Source organism: Falco biarmicus, chromosome 4 (assembly GCF_023638135.1).
Source record: "Falco biarmicus isolate bFalBia1 chromosome 4, bFalBia1.pri, whole genome shotgun sequence".
In the NCBI taxonomy this organism is placed as follows: domain Eukaryota; kingdom Metazoa; phylum Chordata; class Aves; order Falconiformes; family Falconidae; genus Falco; species Falco biarmicus.
In genome coordinates, this window is record NC_079291.1 from 3,852,126 (window position 1) to 3,874,056 (window position 21,931).

General features: G+C 43.8%; 1 protein-coding gene and 1 long non-coding RNA gene across 2 annotated transcripts in view; one reads left to right on the forward strand and one right to left on the reverse strand.

The window, feature by feature from the left end:
• The window catches only part of JAZF1 (JAZF zinc finger 1), a 195,148-nt gene extending 182,193 nt beyond the window's left edge, over positions 1-12,955 (reverse strand). Inside the window, exon 1 of the mRNA XM_056336513.1 lies at positions 12,709-12,955. Coding sequence (XP_056192488.1) covers positions 12,709-12,823 — 115 coding nt within the window. The 5' untranslated portion in view covers positions 12,824-12,955. The remainder of the gene's footprint in view (positions 1-12,708) is intronic.
• Positions 12,956-14,912: 1,957 nt separating this feature from the next.
• Positions 14,913-21,009, forward strand: LOC130148200 (uncharacterized). The gene is made up of 2 exons (XR_008821491.1): positions 14,913-15,050; positions 19,250-21,009. It is a non-coding gene; the product is annotated as an uncharacterized LOC130148200 (long non-coding RNA).
• The last annotated feature ends 922 nt before the right edge of the window (positions 21,010-21,931 follow it).

Below are 21,931 nucleotides of genomic sequence, written 5' to 3' on the forward strand. Positions count from 1 at the left end.
TATACTTGCTCCTGAATTAGGGATGTCTCTGGCTAGCAAGAAAAAAACGTTTTTGTTCAGACAGGTAACTCTGCCTAGCTTCTGAAATTCAAAAACTCCAACCAAGACCTCCTATTAAAGAGCTCATTAAAAAAAAGACAGAATCCTTTGTCTTTCACAAACTCCCTTCCTTCCTTGCTTCAACTTTTCTTCAACTTTACTCCTTGCTATACCCTGCTGCTTTGTTTTCTCTAGAAGACAGACAGTGAGCATTAGGAAAAAGATACCAGACATCAGTAAAGAATGGAACCAGTATGTGCAGATCCAAGTCACCTCAACCCTGAAACTGCATTAGTTCTTCAGTCTGAAAGCCAAACATAATGCACACATGAAGATGAGAAAGGCACCTTCTGTATCTATATGGTTAATGTACTGACATGGGCCTTAACAACACGAGTACAGTACATACTATTATGCCTGTGTTAAGTGTCCTGTTTCTAAGCCACACCTGCCCTACAAGGCATCAAAAATAAATAAATTAGACCAACCAGCATTTACAACAAAAGACGACTTTGAGATTTTACAGGGTGAAGCGGTTCAGTGATTCCAGGACAGAGGAGCAGCAGCAGCAGCAGCCTGATAGAAAGGCTCCAACAAACCACTCATCTGTGGAGCAACAGAAGAGAACAGAACGAACAGTCAGACAGGTCAGCAGTAGGTAAGCACACACACCAGCTGGAGGTTTGGTTTTTGTTTTTTTTTTTATTAAAGCAGTAACAGAACAGTAGGCAATTTCTGATTTCCCTAAAAAGCCTAAAGCAGGTACCACCAACTCTACCACAGAATGCACGTGTAACACCTTTCTAGGTGAAAACTTATCATGCAAAGGAAAAACCGCTTTGGGGTACCCAGAACCAAAGTCTGTGATCTGTGGATCTATGTGTATGTGTAGCAGAACACTCTGCTGAACATAACTGCTGATCAAAAGCTAAACACCACCAGAGCAGTTTCCTCCACGGACAGTAATGGGTAGGTATGGAATTCATAATCCCCTTCCTTCCACCACCAGTCAGAGCTTGGCAGATCAGAAGAAAGACAGCAGGTGATGAGGAGAGCTGGATTTTCCTGGTTTAGGAAGCAAAGCTAGGACAGAACAGAAGAAAGAAAGAGATAAACGTCCATCTTTGTTCCACAGGTCAACACAGATGAGAAACAAATATTTTTTTTTTAATTCCACCCCCCAGTTTGTATATTGTTTTTGCAGTCATGAAAGGATGACTAATCCCACACAAGTGTCTTCCCAAAATACAGACACTGGAAAGTTTATTTTCTTCTTACCTCTTCAGTGTACCATCTTGTGTCAATTTGCCAAAACTAAGTATCTGAGCTCTTTCTAACTACCTCTTTTCAGTTCTCACTTCTTATCCTAACCACCCGCATCACTGCAGGCTTCTGAAAGAAATACTCACTTGGCCTTCAATTACAACTAATATTTTAAAATTATACATACAGAAAGATCAGCATGAATTATTGTTCCCAATTATCAAGATAACATGTCTAATGGAATACAATGACTGCATAATAAATTTTAAATTACATGACATAAGTTAACAATCCTTTCTAGAAAACTGTATACGCAGTTCCATGCCATTGTTCTATCCACGCAACACCAGTAGAGATTATGAACAAATACTAACACACCTTCAATATTTATGCACACCTGCTACTACAGAAGAAGCAATTGCAAAATTTTGTGTTTGGGCCCAGTCTTGAATTCACAAGGTACCAGCTATCTTTAGCAGCCACTTACACCACTGCAGGCAACACTCCACTCCTTTCCTTAGGGTCTGGGAGCTGGAGCAAGGGAATTTTGTTTCCAGATGCAAATTCTATGGCTTCCATATAGGCAGGATCAGGGAAGAGGCATTACTTTGTTTCCAGAATACCTGGTGGTAGTAAGCAATCCTGTGGCTGGCACACTGTGCTGTTTGCAAGAACAGAAGGGGCATTAGCTGTACACCCACACTTCAGAGGTCAGTGGAATAGTGTAGAATTAGGGTGTAACTGCTACAGGAAGCACACTTTTTATTTAAAAAAGAAAAAAAGGAAAAAGTTGGGTTGCCACTGAGGAAAAAAAATGCAGCTATCAATTAACCCAATACATCTCCAAAACATTAATTAAGCTTATAAATTAATGTTCATTTTTATTATATTTGTTTTAATATTTGAAATGCATTTGAGGCCATATGTACAGTTCAGGTATAGCAAGAGCAGATACAGTATACCTTGCCCATATCTTTCATGATGATTTCTAACTCAGGTATGAAAACTGCTGCAGAACTAAAATTCAGGTAAACATTGGTCAAAACTTTTTTTTTTTTTTTAATAGTTAAAATCCAACCACTTAGAATTAAAATACAAGAATGCAACCAAAAATATCCACATAAGGTAACAGCAACAAATACCTTTTCCCCATCTTGGGCATCCAATTATTGTCACACACCTGAGCAAGCTCTTGATATCTACCCTGGCTCTAGAAGCAGGTTGAGCAAGCCACTAAAGCTCCCTGGCATATAACTATGTTCCACATCACAGTATCCAACATAGACTTTATCTCCTCACTGAATCGGGTCTAGCAAGAACCCCAGGTAATTGCCCCAAGGTAACTGTCAGCAAAGACGGGGTATTTGATCTGTTCTGAAGGCAGGTTCTTGCACCCTCTCAAAAAACTTGCCAGCAAGAAAGGGGTTATTCTGGATAGCTGAAACAAGAAGAAGACAGGTACAAGTAGCTAACTCCCTGGATAGCTGCCCTAGGACTGAGACCAAAATCTGGAACCACTGTTAAGCAGGGCTGCTGAAGATAAAGCACAAGGACTGATAACAGCTACAGTGCCAGCATTTCGCATCTGAAAGAGCATTTACATACTTCAGGAGTACGTAATCAATTTAAGAGATTTTCAGAAGTGTAAGGAAAATGCAATTATTATCAATGCTAGGGCTGCGTGGCAAGAGTCCTACAACACAGCTAGAAAGTTTCTCTGAAGCATAGCAAGTGCTTACACTGAGCCTGGGATAAGGAAGACCCCCTACCATAGTCATGTGAAATGAAAGTGCACACAAAAAACCCCCCTACATAACATTCACCCTCCACAATCATCACACTACTACCTTGCCCCATGTCCTCCCAGGAGCACAGAGCACTTACAACTATAGTAAAGGACCCCAGATCATCCTAGTTCCTCCCTGGAAGGCTGTGCAACCATAGGATTTTATTGTAAACATCTTTCAGCTTTCCTTTTCCTTCCAAATATCATAGTAGTTCTAAGCAATCTTTAGTGGCTTTGTTACTGTCAATGAAGTTGTCAACGCCTGGTCCACCCTGCCACATCCATGGTACTCCACATTTGGATGAGTAACTGCCAGCCCGGGCACACGAAGCAGCATACTCCTGAGCCTCTTCCCCTTTCTCTGCTGTTCCTGCTGTGGAGATTTTTTGCTCCTCTTCCACAAATTCATCTTTTTCACATTAGCATACTCATTGAGTGAGTCAGGAAGCTCTTGCAGTATGGCCCAAACAAATTTATGGGAAAAAGCAGTTATTTGGGGTTTTCCTTAGAATTCCACTTATCTTTCCCCTCCCTCTATTAAAAAAAAAATATATGGTCAGATAATGAAGACTTGATGCCTCAGTAGGAAGGCTCTGCAGGCATCCCAAGAGCTAAACAGGATAAACCAGCTCCCTGGCCACAAACTGAGAGAGATAAGAGTGGTTCACTCCCCCCCACCCCCCATCAAAACTGGGACCTTAACAACTCTTACATCACCCAGTTTAACCCAGTACAACCATCAATGATGCCTGTGAGGCAGCAGACACTTCTCTACTGAACAGCAAGTAGGGAAGTTGCAACACTTCTCCAACAGATTGCTAGAAAAAACATATGAACTGTCAGGGTTTCCCTACAAGTTTGTCACTTGGATTGACATCAGTCCTTTGATCTGAAGACAAAGTAAGCAAGGGTAGACCGCAGTAATTCGGTGTGCAGCTTTCACCTGCCGTCAAGCATCTCATACCTACATGAAGGCTTTAAATGCATTGTGAGGTCACTCCCATAACGCTAATACACACACACACACTCTGATGATACACAGCAGGACCGCATCAAAATAACTGAAATAATGGCATAGTGTTATTCACTGAATGCCACTGTCATCTACCACATGATGGGCTCGGTCCACATTCATGGGCCCATGCCAATCTTATGTAGCATGATCTCTTGCGTCTTAAATCCTTAACCCACCTTAAATCTTAAACCACCTCCCGGTTTCTGGGTTACAGTTCCACTTGCTTCTATTGGGGTAATTCCCAGAAAGTAAGATGGTGACTACAGTACTGAAGATGTGATACTTTACAACTATTTCTCCTTTCCACAGCATACCTGGATATTCAGCAGTTCAATTTTTAGTCAAAGAATTTTTACTATCTGTTAAAATAAGCTGGGGGAAAAAATTAATTTCCAGAAGGAACAGAAACATTTGCAACTTAAGTTTGACAAAGAGGTCTTGGGTGGGGGAAAAAGAAAAGAAAATGGGGGGAGGGGAGAGGGAAATCTCAGAAGTGTCCAAATATTTCATAAATTTAAAAAAAAAAAAAAATCATTTTGTTGGAGCAGTTTCAGTAACGCCAACATGTCAAAATGAAAGCACTCCGCTTTTCACAGAAAACTTAAAAAATAAGATGGCCTCTATTAGCATGCAGTGAAATCTTTCCCAAAATCAGAAGAAATGCTTCCAAATTCATGCACAATTAAGTTCTAATCTTTTTGGCCATAGAGAACTGACTAGCCTGGCTTCAAAATCCACTCAATTTTTCCCCTTAAACTGCTAAATTTCTTTTATGTCTACTCCATCCTTTTTAACACAAGTTGGAACATCAAAAAGATATAACTAACACCTGTACTTAAGTCAAATTAATTCTTCAATGAATTACAGTATCTTAAATGAAACTGCACAGTAGTAACACACTCCATCCTGGGCACTCATCAGAGACACCAACAGCACCACGGTGTCATCAGCAACCCTGGTGAAGAAACCCATTCCCCTTGTTTATTATGGCACAAAGTTAAGAAGGAGCCTCCTAAGAATTCAGGGTAAGAACACAAATAGTAATAGCAAAGAAAAATAATTCAACCATAAACTGGAATAATACTTCTACAGATCAGAATATTGCTCCAGCCTCTCTTTACTAAAGAAAAGTGTAATAAATCACATCTAGTCCCCTGAAAGCATTTCCAAAAGTCCCAAGATAGAATTAGACACTGAGTAACAGGAATTGGTGGTTTAATTTTAATTGTGAAATTATTCACTGAGACAGTCCCTCAAAACCAAGGACTTTTTTTTTTGTTAAACACAGCTGATTTATCAAATCAATTCTCTAATTGCCACTGTTTCAAATTAACACTAAAATTTCTGTCTCTGCCTTTCACAAAGTGTATATAGCCGCTATTTACTTAGACATTTATCATCCAAATTTTGAATTACCGTTGCTTACTAGAGACAAATAAAACTAATTCCCAGTGAAAAAAAGCATATTCAAAAAAAATATCTATAAACAAACAAAAAAAGCACACTCAGGAGCAACATAAAGAGTACACTGGAAGCAGCTGGCCTTCACTGTTTATTTCTTTTGCATTAAAGTGTTCTGCAGCTTGACACAAAATATTTCTGATTACTTGTTTGTACTTGCATTATATTACATAAGAGGAAGGAACAGTAGGTAAGATAAGTCTACAGACTGAACAGATCTGTTCCTTCGTCTCCCAGCATCACCTCTTCCTCAAATTATTTTTACTTATACAATTCCTGGTCTTTTCACATTCCCCATGAAATAACGAAGTGAAAAAAAGATTATCTGACTGGCGGCCACCTAATTATTTTACAATTCTCGTATGGACTGCAGGTTAGCTACGAAAACATCCTCTCACGCCCAGAAGAATACACATGATAATTATCATCACTATAAGTTTCCCCCACAAAGGTGAGTATGCCCCGCACAAGTGAAGTATAAACCTTCTGCCACAAGTTACCTGATGGTTTTTTAGTTTTTCTGACTTGTATCTCTGTAGGCCTGTTGGTGCACAGGAGTTGCAATCTCTGCCAGTGGTAGGGATGCAGCCCTGCAATGGGCCTCACCCAAAGCTACTCAAGCCGGGGAAGGAAAAAGGAAAGATCCCTACTAGCTTTATGTGAGGCCTTCACTCTTATAAAGGAAAAAACAGTTTGCAGCATGTTCACAGATTTTGTTTTCAGCACTTTCTTCCTAGAAAATACACCACTCAAGCTTTATGCCATTAAAACACTTCATGCCTTAGCCTCGATGTACTTGGTGACCTCAGAACAAGAACAGATTTCACTTCACAGAAGTATCAAAAATCGTGTTTTAGTTAAAGTTTAATGGCAATTCCATTTACCATCATACGATTAATATAACCTAGAATGTTTTTATAAATGTTGCACTTATATTTTACCACAATTTAAATTCAAAACTGAAGAGCAAAGGAAACCACACTTGGAACTGGAAAATAATCCAAAAACCTGCTCTGCTCGAGATTACAAGCGGGGGGAAAAAAGTGCCGATTGGAACTGTTAGTCAAAAAAGACTATTTGATGGGAAAGCCTTCCTGAAATAGAAGAGCCTTTCTCACAAGATGAACTTGCAAAGCGAGTAACTAACACCCTTGGAACATACATCCTTCCACATGACTCTGAAATGCATTTTCAATAAATAACAAAAGTCGCAGATGTAAAAGTACTGTGGATGAACTTCAGATAAATGTAACCAGAAATGCAGAAAGCTGCTTTCCATGAACATAATTAGTACCACTGCTGAGGTAAACACATGTAACTGTTCATTTATTTTGCAAGGCCACGCGTTCATGTGCATTACTGGCAACTGAGCTCGGGTCCGCCCTCCCATTTCCAGACACGGAACAAAGCACGCCATACACCTACTTGCCACATCATTCCCAGTGTAAAAAGCCTTGGGTTAGGATCTATCACCTCTTCAATTAAAACAGCCAGTCTCATGTTAAATTACACATTGAGCAAACGCTAAAAGAAAGTTACATGACAGTAACCACTTAAACAAGATTCACACTCTCCTGAAGGGCTCAGCTTCAAGCAAACAACACCTTTCACACAGACTTAAGTTTGCTGGGCAGACCGTAAATGCTGGTGTGTAGCCCCTCATCCTCACCTTTGGCAACATAAAAGGGTTGCATTTTTTTTATATTTGTTTTACACAACATACTGTGGGCTCCAATATAGAATTGTGATCTACGTCATCCTGCACTTTATCCAACGTGCTGCTGGTGGAAGTTTGGGCAACACAGGAGAGGGGAGCAAGGCACGCTTGTTAGCAACACCAAATGCCATTTTTGCATATGCTCACAGCCAGCCTGTAAATTCAACACCTTTTACTATCAAAGCAAGGACACGGCACAAGGGTTACTAGCATCACCGAGAAAATACTGAAAGGGCCAACTTTAAGCAACCTGCATGCATTCAGCAATGGATTATTAAACCACTTGAGCTCTTTGCTGTGCAGCCTGGCCCCTTGACTGTCTACTATTAAATAAGAATTGAAGGCACTGAAGGGTAGCAAATGTCAAAGTTACCATCAAACACAGAATTTCATAAGCCTCCTTCCTGCTCGATACGACCTGAACTTTCCCGATGGGTAGTATTTCATTTGGTCTGTCTTCTGCAACTATTCTTCTATTGAAGAAGTTTTATTTTTCCGCTAATCCTACCACTTAGAAAAGCAGCTGCCTCTGCTCCTACAGCAAGTACTGTTTTGTTGCAGGACCCATCCTAATATTTGGGAATCAAGTCAACTTTGACGAGAAGCATCACAGCTCCCAGTTCCAACACCAATACTACACAAATACCTCGCTGGAAGCTATCCAACACTGGGAATTCTTACAAAGTTATGATGAGATACTCAGCAACAGTAGATCATCTCAGTTTGTACAATTACTGTACAAGCAGATGGTTTGGGGGTTTTTTTCCCTTCAAATTCTTCTAGCAGTTTCAGTGCAATACCATTAACAAACTCTATTTCCACTAACATAGCAGCGTCTTCAGATTTACCTTTTGTATCTCTCCCTACCCACTTTTCCATCTCTGGGTCCACCACTGCATGTTCCGATACTCATATCATTCACATCCATTTCCTCAAATGCTCGACGAATCTCATGAGAAGCAGGACTGCTCACAACAGCCTTACAGCTACACAGATGCACATGGCGTATCAGTACTCATGAACCAAGTGAACACATAGTGGCTCATAGAAGCAACCATCTCACCTGCACATGTGATTGAAAATATTCTTCAACTATAAATACAAAGCAAAAGTTAAAATGAAGAAACTGATGTCACCAAAATCTGATTAAGAGATTCAGTTTAAATATTGGCTCTTCAGCATCAGAGTAAACTTTGTATTGGCAACTAGCTTTAAGGAGCTACTCGCCCCACACACACACACTCTAAAGGATGCAGTTCAGCTATGGGTAGATTGAGGAAGAATCAAATTGGAGTGGGGGGAAGCCCCCCCCAAAACCCAGAAATCAAAGAATCAAAAGCGTGTGACCCCCTGGACCTCTATGAACAGCTGAAAATGCCCCAGAAGATTACTTATACCACGTTTAAACTTAAATGTCATTTCACAAACACTCCATGCAACCAGAGGTGCTGTTCTTAACACACAGCTGAAGACACAGCCAGGACTGCAGAAATGCAGTAAAATTTGCCATGTTGGCGCAGCTGAATACTCAGCAGTTCAGGGTTGGGTTTTGGTTTTGGGTTTAGAGGGTTTTGTGGTGTGTTTGGTTTTTTTTTTTTCTCCTCTCTTGACACTACTATGGGGAATTGCCTGGATGAAGTCCATTCCATTTTACAGTGTGAATCTGGCAAACAGCAGTAAATTAGGCCTTTTGCTCCCAGACTAGAAACATCAGAAAAGTCAACCAATCTACCCACAAGGGATCAGAGCAGCTAAAACCAAGAGGCATCGAGATGGCCTAACAAACAGCCTCTCTTCTCGGCACACTCGCAGAGAAGGTAACAGCATTTTAGGTTGCTTGGACAACATGCTGGAAGAAAAAGCTCACAGAGCAGCATTTACTAATCAGCAGTTTTAAATAACCATGTCTCTTTTCAGCTGTGAGCCACAGAAGGTGTGAATACACTGTTTGATAGTATTGCTACAGACTAAAAGAGACTGCAGAAGGTCTCACTGCAGAAGACACCAGTAGGGCATCACAGAAGACACCAGAGCACCACTCCCGAGCTAGCCTAATTCTTCCAAGTCTTCAATACATAAACACCAACCCCAGAAAGCAGCCGATAATGCATAGCACCACCTCAGAGTTAAATACTTAATCCAATGGGCACAACTCTCCCAAAGTTATCCGCACCGATACTTTTTGGTGGCCACTACAATTTAAGAGAAAAAAAACACTTGTACACTGAATTATTTCATTACCATATGATTATTCAAGAGTGTATGTTATGCGTAAGACGAGCAACTACAGAATCCTTAAGAAACCAATTATGTTCTGTCCCCAGAATGCCCCAACAGTGTTGCCTTATATTGAGCCTTACTTGCAAGGTTGACCAAAAAAACATCCCTTGGTAAGTATTTGTTGCCACTTTTTCAGAGACACAATACGGCTCTGAAAAATGATGAAGTTCTTAGCAGCACTCCACTGATGAAGTGAATGATTACCAACCCATCCCGTGAAATGTGGCAGAGCAGAAGCACTGCAGCAACCAGATCATCAAGAGCCCATGCCATACACACCTTCCCACCGGAGTTATTTGCAGCATCAAGTTTATTATCTGCACCGTAACACCACCTGCCCAGCACTCACCCACTTCAGTTTAAGCTAATAATGGAATACATTAACTCAATCAAGTTTTCATTACTCCTGCAGCACACACACAGAATGTCCAAAGCAATATACATCTTTATATGGTATTTTACTCTTTGCTCTATATGCCAAAAAATACAGTCCATTTTTAAAGCAAAAAAATTAGCACATATTTCTAGACCTGTATGACAGCAAAATTTGGATGCTGCTTGCATCAGACTTACCCAGAAAGTAATTCCGACATGAGCTCCTATTCAGGTTAACCACCTTTTGGCTGAACACTTCTCTGGTGAGTTTTTGTAGATTCTCATCCTTCCAGCTATGCCAGTACCCCCTCACACACACCAAACCATACAGCTCAGCCTCCACCTGAGAACTGAGATCCGTACCCAGTGCCACCAGTGTAACTCCCTACTGATTCCTCCAGTATTTGACACAGGTGAGTAACATAACACAGCTGCATCTTGTATTCACAAGCAGGTCAAGTTTAACCTACCATCACACTCAGGTGAAACATTAAAGATGAAACATAAGTGACTTTATGTCATTCTCCACCAGCCTGTACTGAATCAGCTGCATGTGTGACACGGTACGTGCAAAGTTTCAGTTGTGTGTCCTGCAAGTCTTGGCAAAGACATACTCAATTAAATGTATGTGTGTGTTCAATCTGTAATACTTTAACTTTGAGGTGAGAAAAAAAAGTAATGAATACTGGCTGTAGAATACACAATTATTAAGAAATTACAGTATTTCAGCTCCTCTCTGCAGAGAAGTCTCAGAACTGGTGACCGGGGATTAAACAGCAATGCACAGACCACATGGGCTGGGCCGTATCTTTTCTGACACCTTGTGGGCTGTGGCACCTAAAGGCTGATAATCCAGTTGAGGGCCACACTAGATGACTTACGAGCTTTCATTTTAGGAAACTGTTCCCCCCCCCCCCCCCCCCCAGCTTTACTGGCGTAACGTGGCACACTGTGTAGGAAAAGCTAAGAATCTGAGATCCACAAAAACCCCAACAATATCACAACAGTATGCCTGCACCACGTCGAGTCATAAATTACAGAGTTTTGCGGTGTGTGGTTTTGTTACCTCATACTAGGCATCGTGATAATTATGAGAACCACACCTTTCATCTCGCTGACCTATAACATTACATTAATGTAACATTACACTTGCAATTTAAGCTTCAGTCATTTTTTTCAGGTATTCAGGCCCGCCTATTAAAACTTAATAAACTGCAAGGCACGGTGCTGCAGCAGCACGTTTCCTTGTATCTCTAGTGAAACACGGGAGTCTCCAGCCCCTGGGCACTTAAAACTTCGGCCTCTCCCCCCCGATTTTAAAACTCGGTCTGCTTCAAAGAAGTAGCTCAAATTTTGGCGGTTTAAGCATTACATTTTATTAGCAAAAAGAGAAAGCCGAGGCGCCTCGGAGGGGAAGCCGCGGCAGCGCACCTGCGGAGGCCGGAGCGCCAAGGTGCGGGGCGGCGGCGGCCCCGCGGCAGTGCCGTGCCCGGCGCAGCGCCCAGGCGCTCCCCTCGCAGCCGGGGCGGGCGGCGCGGTGCCGGCCGGCGGACCCTCCCGCACGCCAGGAACGCCTCAGGCCCGGCCGGGCGCGGGCAGGCAGGTCCCGCCGCAGGGGGAGAGGGAAACTTGGCGCCCGCGGCCGGCCGGGAGCCGCGCCGCCCCCTCCTCCCCTGGGCGCCGCCCGCTCTGCCGAGGGGCGGCCCCGGCGGCCCCTGCGCACGCTCCCGCCCGCCCGCCGCCCATGAGGCGCCCTCGCCGGGAAGGCACTGACGAGTCATCGCCCCGCCGCCCGCAGGCCCGGCGGCGTCCCCGCCCCCGCGCCCCTGGCGGGACGGGCAGCTAAGGGGAGTGGGGGGCGGCGGCCGTAGCGCGGCGGCGGCGGCGGGGGGGGGTCGGGGAGCCTACAGGTGATGATCCAGCGCGGCGCTGCCCGGCTCGCCCGCCGTGGCCTGGCCTGGGCTCCGCGGGGTAACGGCAGCGCGTCCCCGCGCGGCCGCCTTCGCCTCCCGCCCGGCCGGCCCCGGGGGCTGCACCGGCGGGGCTGCGCCCGCCCGCCCGCCGCCGCCGGGCCCTCCCTCCACGCCCACCGCGCCGCCGGCCCCGGCCTCCCTCACGCCGTCGCTCCGCCGAGAGGCGCCTCCAGTGCTGCGGCGGCCGGCGCGGCCGGAGCGCGACCCGTCCTCCCCACCACACCTAGCAACAGCGCTGACAGGACGCAGCGGCGGCGGCGGCGGGAGGAGGAGGAGGAGGAAGCGGAATGGCTGCCGCGGCGGCGGCTCCCTCCCTCCCTCCCTGGAGCCCTGACAGCCAGAGCCGGGGCGGAAGCAGCAGGCGGCGTGCTGTGCCCGTCCTCCTCCCTGCTCCACCGCCTCCTCCGGGCTTCTGCACTCCCTCCTGCTAATGCAAACTAACTCCCCCTCGCCAGGCCGGCGGGCTGCACGCCTCCCCCGCACCCACCCATGCCGCCGCCGCGCCGCACGCCGCCTCCCCGAGGAGCGCTCCACGTCGCCTGCAGGACCGCTCCTGCCGCTCCTCGTCCGCCGACCGACCGACCTCCCTCCCTCCCCGGGCGGCCGCCACCGCGCCCCGGCTCCCGCTGCACCTTGTGCCCCCCCCCACCCCGCCTCACGCCGCGCCGCCGCCGCCGCACACGCGGCCCCCACGCCCCCCGCGCCCGCCGCTGCGGGGCGCCCCCACCGCCCGCCCTGCCCTGCCTTGCCCTCGCCTGCCCCTGCCGCGGCCCCTGCCCCGGCCCCGCCGGGCACTCACCGATGTGGTTGTCCTCGATGTGCTCGATGAGCTCCGCCAGGGTTGGGAAGTGGAGCCCGCAGCCCCCGAACCTGCAGGCGTTGGAGAAGAAGGAGGCGGCGGCGATGCCTGTCATGGTGTTACATCGAGATCCCCCTGCGGTGCCTGCTCTGCCAGGGCCGGTGGCGGCAGGGCGGGGAGAGGCGGGGGCAGGGGGGAACGGGACGGGGAGAGAGAGAGATGGGGAGCGCGAGAGAGAGGGTGGGGGTGGGGAGGAGGAGGAGGTGGCGGCCGCGGCGGCGGCGGCGGCAGCAGCAGCGTCGGGAGCGGCGGAGGGGAGGGACGGGCTGGGTGGGGGGAGATGAGGCAGCCGCAGCTGGGAGGAGGGACCAGCGCGGCTCTGTAACAGCTGTGCTGCCCCGGCGGCGGCCGCCGGCAGCGGGAGGAGCAGGGCACCCGGGCCGCCCTCCGCGCCCGCCGCCGCCGGGGGACACCCGCGCCTCCTCGCCGCGGGGGCGGCGGAAGCTGCCGTCCGGCACCGAGCGGGGGTGGGGAGGGGCGGAGGGCGCGCCCCGCCGCTAACTTTCCCCCTCAGCCTGTGGTGGCGGGGCGGGGGGCTGCTGCAGTGGCCGGCGAGGCGAGGGGAGCCGCTCCCGGGGTAGGTGCTGGGGCCGGCGGGCTGGCTCCTGACGCGGCCGTCACCTCCGCCGCCCTGCGGGAAGCAACCAGTCCCCGCCGAGGCCGCCAAACCGAGGGGCGGCCGCCCCTTCCCTGAGGGGAGCGGAGGCCGCCAGACACAGCCCTCACCTGCCCGCTGACGAGCCGGAGGCCCGGGGCACCTGCGCGCCCTGCGGCCGGCCAGGCCTCGGGGGCAGCGGGGTCTTCCCGCCCGCCGCTAGGTGGGCTCCGGCCCCCCCGAGCAGCCGGTTCCAGCCCGCGGGCCGGGTCCTTCCCGCCTTCGCCCGGCGGCCGCCGACATGCCCGTTTAGGCGGGGCAGGGGTGTGAGGCTGCGGCCCTGAGGGGAGAGTTTGCAGAAGTCACTCGCACCTCGCTCCCAAACCCTGTTTTGACTTCTTGTCTCCAGAAAGCTATTCAGCAGAGAGCCTGACTGATTAATTGATTTTAATGAAGGTCTCCCTAGGCTCAAATTCACAGACAGCTTTATTTAAAATTAAAAGGGGGAAAAAAAAAAAAGAAATTGCTTGTCAGGGAGGCTTTTTTTTTCCCACTTCTGTTTTATAATCCTCTCTTTTTTTCCTCATATTTATACGGTTCTGCAGTGTTATTAATGATTTTGAGCAAAAGTGTGACAAAAAATCCTCAAAATCTGCATAAGGCTCTCTTAATGGTACAGTCGTGAGTCCACTGATCCTGCTGATGGGTAACAGTCCCAGGCTGTTCTCATCTCTGTAAAAGTAAGCATGTGCTTAAGAGTAAGCAGAGCCCTTGCCTGTTCTATTAGCTACAGTGCAGGGGGGATGCTCCTGGCAGTGCTGCGGGAGCCAGAGAATAGCAAAGCCCAAAACCACAGCAAGGTGGTTAGTGAAGGGAAAGATGAGTACTTGCCTATTTGCTTAAAGCATGAAAAGTCTTGGAGCTACTTCCTGGTGTCCTGTATATCAGAGAACCTATTCATTCATGGTGAGAGAACAAGCTTTATCTTGGACATTATTTTTGTCATTTTCTTACACATTCACTTTAATATTTTTCCGATGTTTTGCCTTCATTCAATGTTTTTCTTGATCCACTCCATTTAGTTTATATCGAGGAAAACAAAACAAGCACAAACTCTATTTTCCAGAAAAATATCATGTGTAGAAGCCTTCTCTTCAACACACAGAGCTAGAGTTTGTAAATAGAGTTTGGATATCCATGAGACGCTGAACCACAGAGCAATAATGATATTGTAGATTTTGCGCTTAAAAAAAAAAAAAGGTAACGTGGACACATGGTAGTCCATAGTATGTACATTTTCAAGGTTGACTGTGGTTGACCTGTACTCTAGAGGTTTGGGGAACTGCTGCTGTTACCCATTTCATGAAAACGTGTAATTCTTTTGAATAATACGTAAAGGTTTGGTATCAGACATCTGCTATTTGATCCACCTGTTTCAAGCATAGCTACTTCACAGTTTACTGTTCTTCTAATTTCTCCACTGTCTTTCTGATTTTATCAAAGGAACTTTCTCACTATGAGTTGACTCAGCAAAGGAGGAGTTGTTCCTGCTTAAGGCCATGATCCTGGAAACTCATGCCACCCAAGCTGCTGTCGTGAACAATGCCACAAAAATCACGTACATGCAAGTGTCCCTGTGATCAAGACATAAAGCAATAAATAATGAGTGGAGGAGTAAAATGGTAAGGTAAGCATCTTCTGTAATAAGTTGCAGTTTTGGAGACTAATTTGCATGGTCAAACACATAGGCCTTTTTAAACCTATAGTGGTTTTGGTAAGCATGAATCCTCAGCACTGTAAACAATATCAGGACTGTAGATTTTACATTTTTGTTTGCATATGAGTAGGCACTGTCTGGGTGTTGATCACTGGCATAATTCAAATAGAAAATTTATAAGGCAGGAAATTGAGAATAATCAGAATGAGTATTAAATTAAGAATTTCGTGTAGCTGATCTGTCAAGGTCAACAGATGTGTATTTTAGTCTATTTGTTATGAAACAAAACTGTGATGGACATTGGGTTGATAGCAATAACTTCTAATAGCTGTTAACAAAGAACACTGGTCACCTACAGAGAAATCAAAGTGGTTTTGTAGCTGTGAAGTAATAAACATTGGTGGTTAACCACCTGCTAGCAATAGACAATGTAATGATTGCTGTCTGACATGTGAACTTGTTCAGTTAGCTGCAGGTCTCTTTTCATTCATTGTTTGCTAAATTCTCTGGGGTTTTGAGACCTTTTGAACTCAGGAGAGCACTTAACTTGCAGCCATCAGGAAGAGCTTGAGAGTCAGGAGTTACTTAGTATCCCATAGGGTAAGGATTCAGGTCAGTATCTTTTGATGAAATTATTTCTCCGACTCTGAGGGGCCTGATTTTGTAGATACTCAGCTTTGATGGCTTCACTAGAAGTTAGGTTAGTTAAACCACTTCACATTTTTTCCCCTATGATTTAAGCACTTGGAACGGGTTTTTTTCCTTCCGTAGAATCAGGAGGGATTTCTTCCCAGTTTACGTAAGGGCCTTCTGCCCCTGGTTTCGGTGTCAAGGCAAGGGACCAGGCACATCACAGATGGGCATGAACAAACCCAGTGAAGAATGCCCCAAACAACTCATAGCGTCCCTGATTCACCATTGTTGTGTTACCATCTGGTTATTACAGGCAAAATACATTATGTCCTGATAATAAGTGGTGTTTGTAGAAGGAACACGTGCTCTTCCCCCTGTACTTGTTCTTTCCTCAAATATCTGGGAGATGAAGTAATTTTATCAAACTTCTTATCAGTAGCTTACCTGATCAAATATATTTGGAAGTTCTTTATTATAAATGATCATTTTCTTATTCAAGCTTTACTGGGATAGAGAACAAGGGTATCCATATGACACACTGCCAAAGTGCTCAGTAGTTGCCCCTGTCTTTTGCTCTGTGGGAGAAATAAATGGAAATTAGACCAAAGTGATTTGTCAAGCCAGGGCTAATTGCTGAGCAGATCCCTTTCAGAGGTGGTAATAGCTATCTTAAAGGATACTTCAAATAAATGGAGCTGAGAAAAAGCACAAATGGCTGGTAAGCCCTGTTTTATTTGTTTTAGAAGAAGTTATTTTGAAGACCCCTAAGAGTCTTGGTTTAACAATTATTTCAGCTTAAGCAGACTGTTAGGCACAACTGAGAGCAGGACTGTGTGAAAGAGGAAGGATGTGCTGCTATTCAGACCTCTGTACAAGGCTAAGAGCTGATTAACTGAGAAGATTTCTAGATCATCTGATTACCTGCTTACAAATGCGTATGTTAGGACTACATCTGTTCTTCATATCTTTGTGCATCATTTTAAGTCCGTTTTGATAAAGTGAGAAATGTGTTTAGAGTAATTTAAATTCATTTCTTCCTTAAACTGATGGGTTTATGGTCTTAGATCCCTTATCTCCTTGGGTGGTCTGGCTATTAGACCTTTTTCAATGACTTTTGGCTGCTGGTCTTTCTAATAACCAATTTTTACTAATAACTTAGTAGTTATTTTATGGTAATTAACTGCTGTAACTGCTGGGCCTTTTTGGGGGATAGATTGCTACCAACTACTGTTCTGGATTCCCAAAAGCTGGTTATTCTGTCCTAGCACTCTCTGGAAGGCTAGACATCTGAATTTGAGAAACTTGATAGTTGCTGCCCTTGGTGCTTTGAGTGTCATAAGAATTTTATTGAAGATACCACCCCTCTAAGGAAAAGCCAATACTTGCTTCAGAGTCTTATTTAAAAGCATAGTTTAAGTACTTGTTTTCAGCTGCATTGATAATAGTGGAGTGTTAATGAAAGATTTTTATGACTCTTGCACAAGGATAACATCAATCTGTGAAACCTTTTAAAATTGCAGTCTTACTACAGTTTTGATTTTTACACTATTGAAGTCATACTTGAAAATATCTACTTATGTTTGTTCTGAAGAAAAAATAAACCAAGCATAATTGGCTGTTACAAAGAAATGGTTGACAACACCTACCCCTAAAAAAATTACTGATTCATTTTTCAATAACAATTTTAATCATTTTATCTCTACTTGCTTCAGCATACTGGCCATATAAGAAATGTTGCACGATTTGGGAAGATTTCATAACAGAGACATATCACTGCTGCAAAATAATTATACAAGTACAACATATTTATGCAGTTTGTGTCATGAGAATCCTATTTTTAATTTATACTGCTGAATTAGTTTTCTCTTGGCAGTGCACTGTGTAGCTTCAGGGTGCAATGGAAAAACAAAATGTTAAGCTGGGAAAGCACTGTATTCCCCACTAGTTCCAGATGCCCCAAAACAATAGACAGAAATCCTGCTTCGTTGAACTTTCTGAGAGACTTCCACATTTTCAGAAGGACAAAGTTTCAGATAAACAGGAGATCAAAGTTGCCTCTGTATTTCCAGTTACCTGTAGCCTAGGAAAAAGGAATTTTCTTGTTTTGATTACTTCAGGAAATTTGGAGATAACATGATGTTATAGCATAGACCATTGTTACAGTGTTAGTTTGCCTTGGAATTGTAAAATAAAAGCTATTTCAGTGGTCTCTTGCAAGAACGCGCAATTATATAGGTATTAAATAACCTACTCTATTCTTACTATGGGTTATAGTGGAATACTTTACTAAAACCCTTCATGTTGTTTCGTTCAGACGTTTGGAGGTAATTAACATATGGTTTTAAAAATAACTGGCTAGAGAAATAACTCAAATTTGTAAGTTTATCTCAATGAAAGGTAAACTTGTTCTTTAATAAAGATGAATACTAGAGTGAAACTTTCAGTTTAATAGCTTTTACAGCATCTGAAAAATGCAGAAGCCTATGTCATTCTGAAATTTTTGCCTTTTCCACTTTCACTTCATAAATGGTGTACCCAACTTGTAAGCAGATTTCATGGCATCTACTGACATAAGAATTAAGTAAATTAAAGGTAAATTAATTCCAAAATGCATCGAGATTATAGCATCATTCTCACAAAAATAAATCATAAATTAGAATGAGCACTTCCTAGTTTTCTTTGTTTGGAGTAGAAGTGTCATCACAAATGACAGAGTGTCGACTCTCATCCTCTGACCTCAAAGATCATTTAGGATGCTGTAGTTACAGGGTGATTTAAAGCAATCCTAAGGCAACTCTAACTTGCATCAGTGATCTGGAGTGCAAAGACGTGGTACACAAGTCCCATGTGGTTTCATGCCATCTTATGTTTTCCTTCCTATTCGCCTATTCCTCTGCCCCAAATCAAAATTTATCTAGGAAAATCCAGGTCCTTCGTTTCTGGATTTCCTAGTCACAGGGAGCTGTGTATTTTAGAGCCTGCAAATTTAGAACAGACTCTCTTCTGTTTAGCCTGAGCATTTCCCATTTAAAAATTCTTCACTGAGCCAAGAATACCAGTGACAGGGAGAATTCTGCACTGAGGCATAGACGCCAGCAAAAATCCACTTGCTAAATAGTATGTAGGGTCAGAGAATCCCTAGTGTTCAAGCAGGCAATTACACAGGGGATTCTTCCTGTTCTTAAAAGACGTGCCTTTCTCACATTCTTAAACTAGGTTAGGGAGAAGGCTGCTTTGGCATAAAGTTAATTTACAGCACTAGGGATGGTTTTCAATCTCTAAGGAAAGGAAATCCGGTAACTTTGTTAACAGGAGGGTTGGCAATCATTGACTGTGGAGTCTGACATCATTAGAAAGGAGATCCACAGTTCAGAATAAGATTTGTTTGCAAAGGAAAGAAACCCGCATCTTAGTAAAGCTCTCATGATCTTCCATGGCCAATGAACTATCAGAAGCTCAGCTGCATAAATATTGCACATCACTTGCAATCACCACCAAGGGTAGTTTGTCAAAGAAACGTGTATTTCTTGTGACAGCTTAAATTAGAGATACAAATAACATGCCTATTATCATCACATGGATTGTGAGGACTGAATATGACCACTACAATCCTGTATGAAAGAACAGAAGAACATCAGCTAGTGAAAATGTATGGAGTTCTCCAGTAGCCGCTGAGGTCCTATGAAGATACTGTGGCCTCCACTGGGCAGATTGCCGCACATGGTTTACTTGAATCACCTGTTCAAATCCACAAATACATTGTATCATTGGAAGTAGCTATTGAACAGGAAAAGAAGAGTAACAAGAAAAATCTCAGAAACACTACGGTGGAAAATTATAATAGTGTCGTGCAAAAAAATCCCAAAGGAGGAAACTCGCCAGTGTAGTAAAAATATAGAAAGTAAAAAATAGAAAGGAAAGGAGAGAAAGTATGAGAAACATGGGAAATGACAGATGGTCAAGACTGGGGATCTAACGCTTCCAGGAAGATGCTATTTGCTGTCTGCCATTCTAGGCAAGGGGTGCAACTCTGTATCATAGAAAATATGAATGCCCACTGAAGAGAAGTGCCAAGATGATCCGAAAGCTCCCTTGTTTCCTTCAGAGGAATACACAGTTGTGAGGGCTGAAGGTGTTCTTCTGATACCTTTCAGTATGTATTACGTCATAAATCTTACACTAAAAAAAAAAAAAAAGTTGGCATGTTTCCACAAAATTTATCCTTTTCCTCACCAGTACAGCAATGTATAAGAGTTGCAAGCTGCAAGATACACAATTACTTGAAACCCCCACTCATTTTGTGTACGTTCTGACTGGTGTATACCCACTGGCTTCAGTGTGATTTTAGGTATTCAGCACTTTGGAGAATATCATCTGTAAACAGCTGCAGAAGCTCCTGCTTTACATAAACAAAAAACTACTCATCATAGTCTGGGAAAGTCATGGGTCTGCTTTATAAACAAACAAACAAAAATGCCTATACATAATGTAGTATTTGGAAACAAACTTGGACATTACTCACTCTGTAGACCATCTCCTGATTTAGTTATCTTACGAAACAAAAGAAGCTAACACACTTCTACGTTAGATGCCAGGAGCTCCTAGTGAGGAAAGGCATGAAATAAAAGAGGATAAATTAGTGGTACTTTAGGAAGGTATTATAAAGCACTGGTAGAATGCTAAAGTGTCTTCTTATTTCCAGCTTTTATATCTGCATCTCACAAATTCACCATATTTCAACCTAAACAAACTACTGACTGTCCAACAGCAACTTTTTCAAACTACAGTTATGCAGAAGAAAAAACAAGGAAATTGAAATACTTGATCTTACAGAAGGAAAAACACCCCCAAAAGCTATATACTAAGCCCTACTAATTTTCAGTTTCTTTCTTACAAAACTCTTATATGGAAATGTATCTTTATAATATATGTTTATGTATATCTAAGATAACAATCGCAACATCTTCAGTTCTTTTTCCAGTTGCTGTGTGTTAATATTGTAACTAGACTACGGCTATCCCCACAAAAGTATCAAAGGACATTGTGAAACAAAAATCCTTATCCCTGCATTTCACCTGTATGTGGTCCAACGAGAATGGATATTATTTGTGAGAGGTCACTCACTTCTTTTTGCTCTTGTTTGGAGTTCAGATTACTTGTGCTTAATTCATTCTCTGTACCAATCCATCTTCCAGTATATAATTTGAACACAAAAAATTGTACCAGAAAAAGACTTGGAAAGGTTAATAAACAGAAAGCCTGCTTAGCTTTTCTCTGAAAAAGGTTCACCAATGCATACATGTGTTGATTTTTTTTGTTCTACTTCTATTTTTAGTACTTCATTTTGTATAGTTTTGGGGTATATAGATGTGTGAATCTATCAAAGAGTAGAATTAGAGGCTTCTTACATGTTTAACTGATATGACTCCTTATGATGATAGTAAAAATGTATTCAAGCATTGGCAGGCTCACACTTCACCTTCAACTGGCTTGTGTGGCACATTTCCAGCTTAGCTGTAGCTTGAGAAACATTTCCACATTGTGTTGTCTTGGAAGTATACACACAAATATTGCCTCTTAAGTTTTAAACCTGAGATGATTCTTTGATGTACAAACTCAGAAAAAATATAATTTAATTAAAAACTCTTAGTATATAACTATTTTCTTTCTGTCTTCTCACTGGATTAGCAGTCAGATGTTGCTGCTTGGCTTTGTCCTTTGAGCATTGTCACAGTAATTTTTATATGGATAAAAGAATAATCAAATCTTTCAACTTAGATTAGAAGGGCTCTTTCAGCTGAAGTAAATGATCATAGATCTGTAAAAGTTGTTGGAGCTTTCGTTTGGGGTAGGATTTCAGAGACAAGAGTAGAGCAGACTGTGATGTGGAACTCTATCCGTACCCTAACATTCACACTGCACGTTTTCTACTGCTGATTTAGGCCCCGATCATAGAAAGCAGACAGATTCCTTTCCCCGTCCATTAACTAACCCCAGCTGAGGTCGGAGGGGTTCCACACCTTCATGGGTTTACATGCAGTTCACAATTGCTTTGCAGCATTAATGATGGTTTCTGAGTACAGTTCTTCCCTCTGATCTGCAGTGTCAAACTATCAAAATTGGCAGTGGGGACTTTATGATTCACTTTGGTTTGGTTCTGATTTTCTTTTTTTTTCTGCTGTCTGGAAAAGCAGAAGCCAAATACTTTTTCCTCCCTC